The sequence below is a fragment of the Priapulus caudatus genome, unplaced genomic scaffold (assembly GCF_000485595.1).
Source record: "Priapulus caudatus unplaced genomic scaffold, Priapulus_caudatus-5.0.1 Scaffold1446, whole genome shotgun sequence".
NCBI lineage: Eukaryota > Metazoa > Priapulida > Priapulimorpha > Priapulimorphida > Priapulidae > Priapulus > Priapulus caudatus.
The window spans coordinates 50,666-52,374 of NW_014578507.1; the positions used below are offsets into that span (position 1 = coordinate 50,666).

General features: G+C 44.5%; 1 protein-coding gene across 1 annotated transcript in view; it reads right to left on the reverse strand.

Annotated features, from left to right (window-relative positions):
• Window positions 1-1,709, reverse strand: part of LOC106816661 (lethal(2) giant larvae protein homolog 1-like) — a gene marked incomplete at its 5' end in the record, with an annotated part of 31,542 nt that overhangs the window by 19,778 nt on the left and 10,055 nt on the right. The window contains 3 exon segments of the mRNA XM_014821284.1: window positions 195-220; window positions 618-780; window positions 1,298-1,349. Of these exon segments, the coding sequence (XP_014676770.1) occupies window positions 195-220; window positions 618-780; window positions 1,298-1,349 (241 nt within the window).

The following is a 1,709-nucleotide window of genomic DNA, read 5'->3' on the forward strand; positions in this document are numbered from 1 at the left end:
ACACATCGGTGACAAAGCATCTAAAAACAATGCTTAGTAACGTCAACGTCACACATCGGTGACAAAGCATCTAAAAACACTGCTTAGTGATGAAGTGCTAGCACGACGAGAGTGTGAGGGTCGTCCGACTCTGTAACGTCAACGTCACACATCGGTGACAAAGCATCTAAAAACAATGCTTAGTGATTAAGTGCTAGCACGACGAGAGTGTGAGGGTCGTCCGACTCTGCAACGTCAACGTCACACATCTAAAAACAATGCTTAGTGATGAAGCACCGCAAAGTCAGCATCTTGGCATTCTCGCGTGTGAAAACCACACACAAACCTTGATTGATCTAGCAACAACATCAACGAGTGGACGTGCTACTTTCTTAGGACGGTCAGTTAAGGTCAGGTTAGGTTAGGTTAGGTTAGGTTAGGTTAGGTTAGGGAGGACGGTCAGGTTAGGACGGTTTGGAGGTTTCAGTTGTAACTTCACTCTCTCACTGACCGCTACAGATCGGACTCACAGCACAAATCAGGAAACGTAAACTTCTGCGACAGAGAAGACCAACTCCTCAGCGTGTACGACTATAGAGAAACCATTCTCCGACCCCGCCACCGCCCCACCCATGCTGCCACCTACCGTCATTCTCCTCGGCATCTGATAGGACGATGAATTCGATGATTTTGGACGTGAAGTCGAACACGACGTGGGCGTCGCCACGCATCATGCTGACGGTGTTGCGATCTCCGTAGCTCGCGCGCGGCATGCCGCCGCGGAACACCACGTACGGCTCACTGCGGAAGGGAAGTCACGTGTGCACTCGTTAACACCAGGTGCGCGTTTACGATTCGCATTGATCGCATTAATTACGATTTGCATTGATATCATTAATTGCAATTTGCATTGATTTGTAACGTATACGATTTGCATTGATCGCATTCATTGCGATTTGCATTGATCTGTAACGTATACGATTTGCATTGATTGCATTAATTATGATTTGCATTGATAGCATTAATTATGATTTGCATTGATAGCATTAATTACGATATGCATTGATTTGTAACGCATACGATTTGCGTGTAAGGGCCGTGTGTTGCCCAATGCAGCGCTGCCACTTTCACTGCAGACGAACTGAGGGTAAGTACATTTACATACAGAAGTACTGATCTCTTGTTTCTGCGTAGCAGAGGAATGCTTTCTCTCGTGCATAGCCTACGCGAAACAAGTGCGATGCACTCTCCTTACATCTGCAACAATCTAACAACTACGGCAGCAAAATACTGCTAGTGAGGAAGTAGTGGTACTTACCCTGAACTTGTCATGTAACTAATCTTCGAGATTGCCTTGCACGGAAACGGACCTGAAACAACGCCGACGGTTAATAACGTTGAATATATAAAGTCTAACACGTAATAAACGACTAATACATGTAATAACGATTAATATTTAATAACGACGGCAGTCAATAGTGCGTGCGTTATCGCCCGCACAATGCATTTCCTCTCTAGCCCTAATCTTCTATTCCTCCTTAGCTCCTCCTCTGATCTTTCACTGCATTTCAGTATAGTGATTTTAATGGGCACTTGACATGTGCATGGGAGACCACATGCAAGCAAGAATTAGAATGAAATGAAACTACTTTCACTGTTATTTGACCACCGGACAATTCGACAACATCTTGCGTGCTATAAATTTGCTACATATTACACTATATTTATAT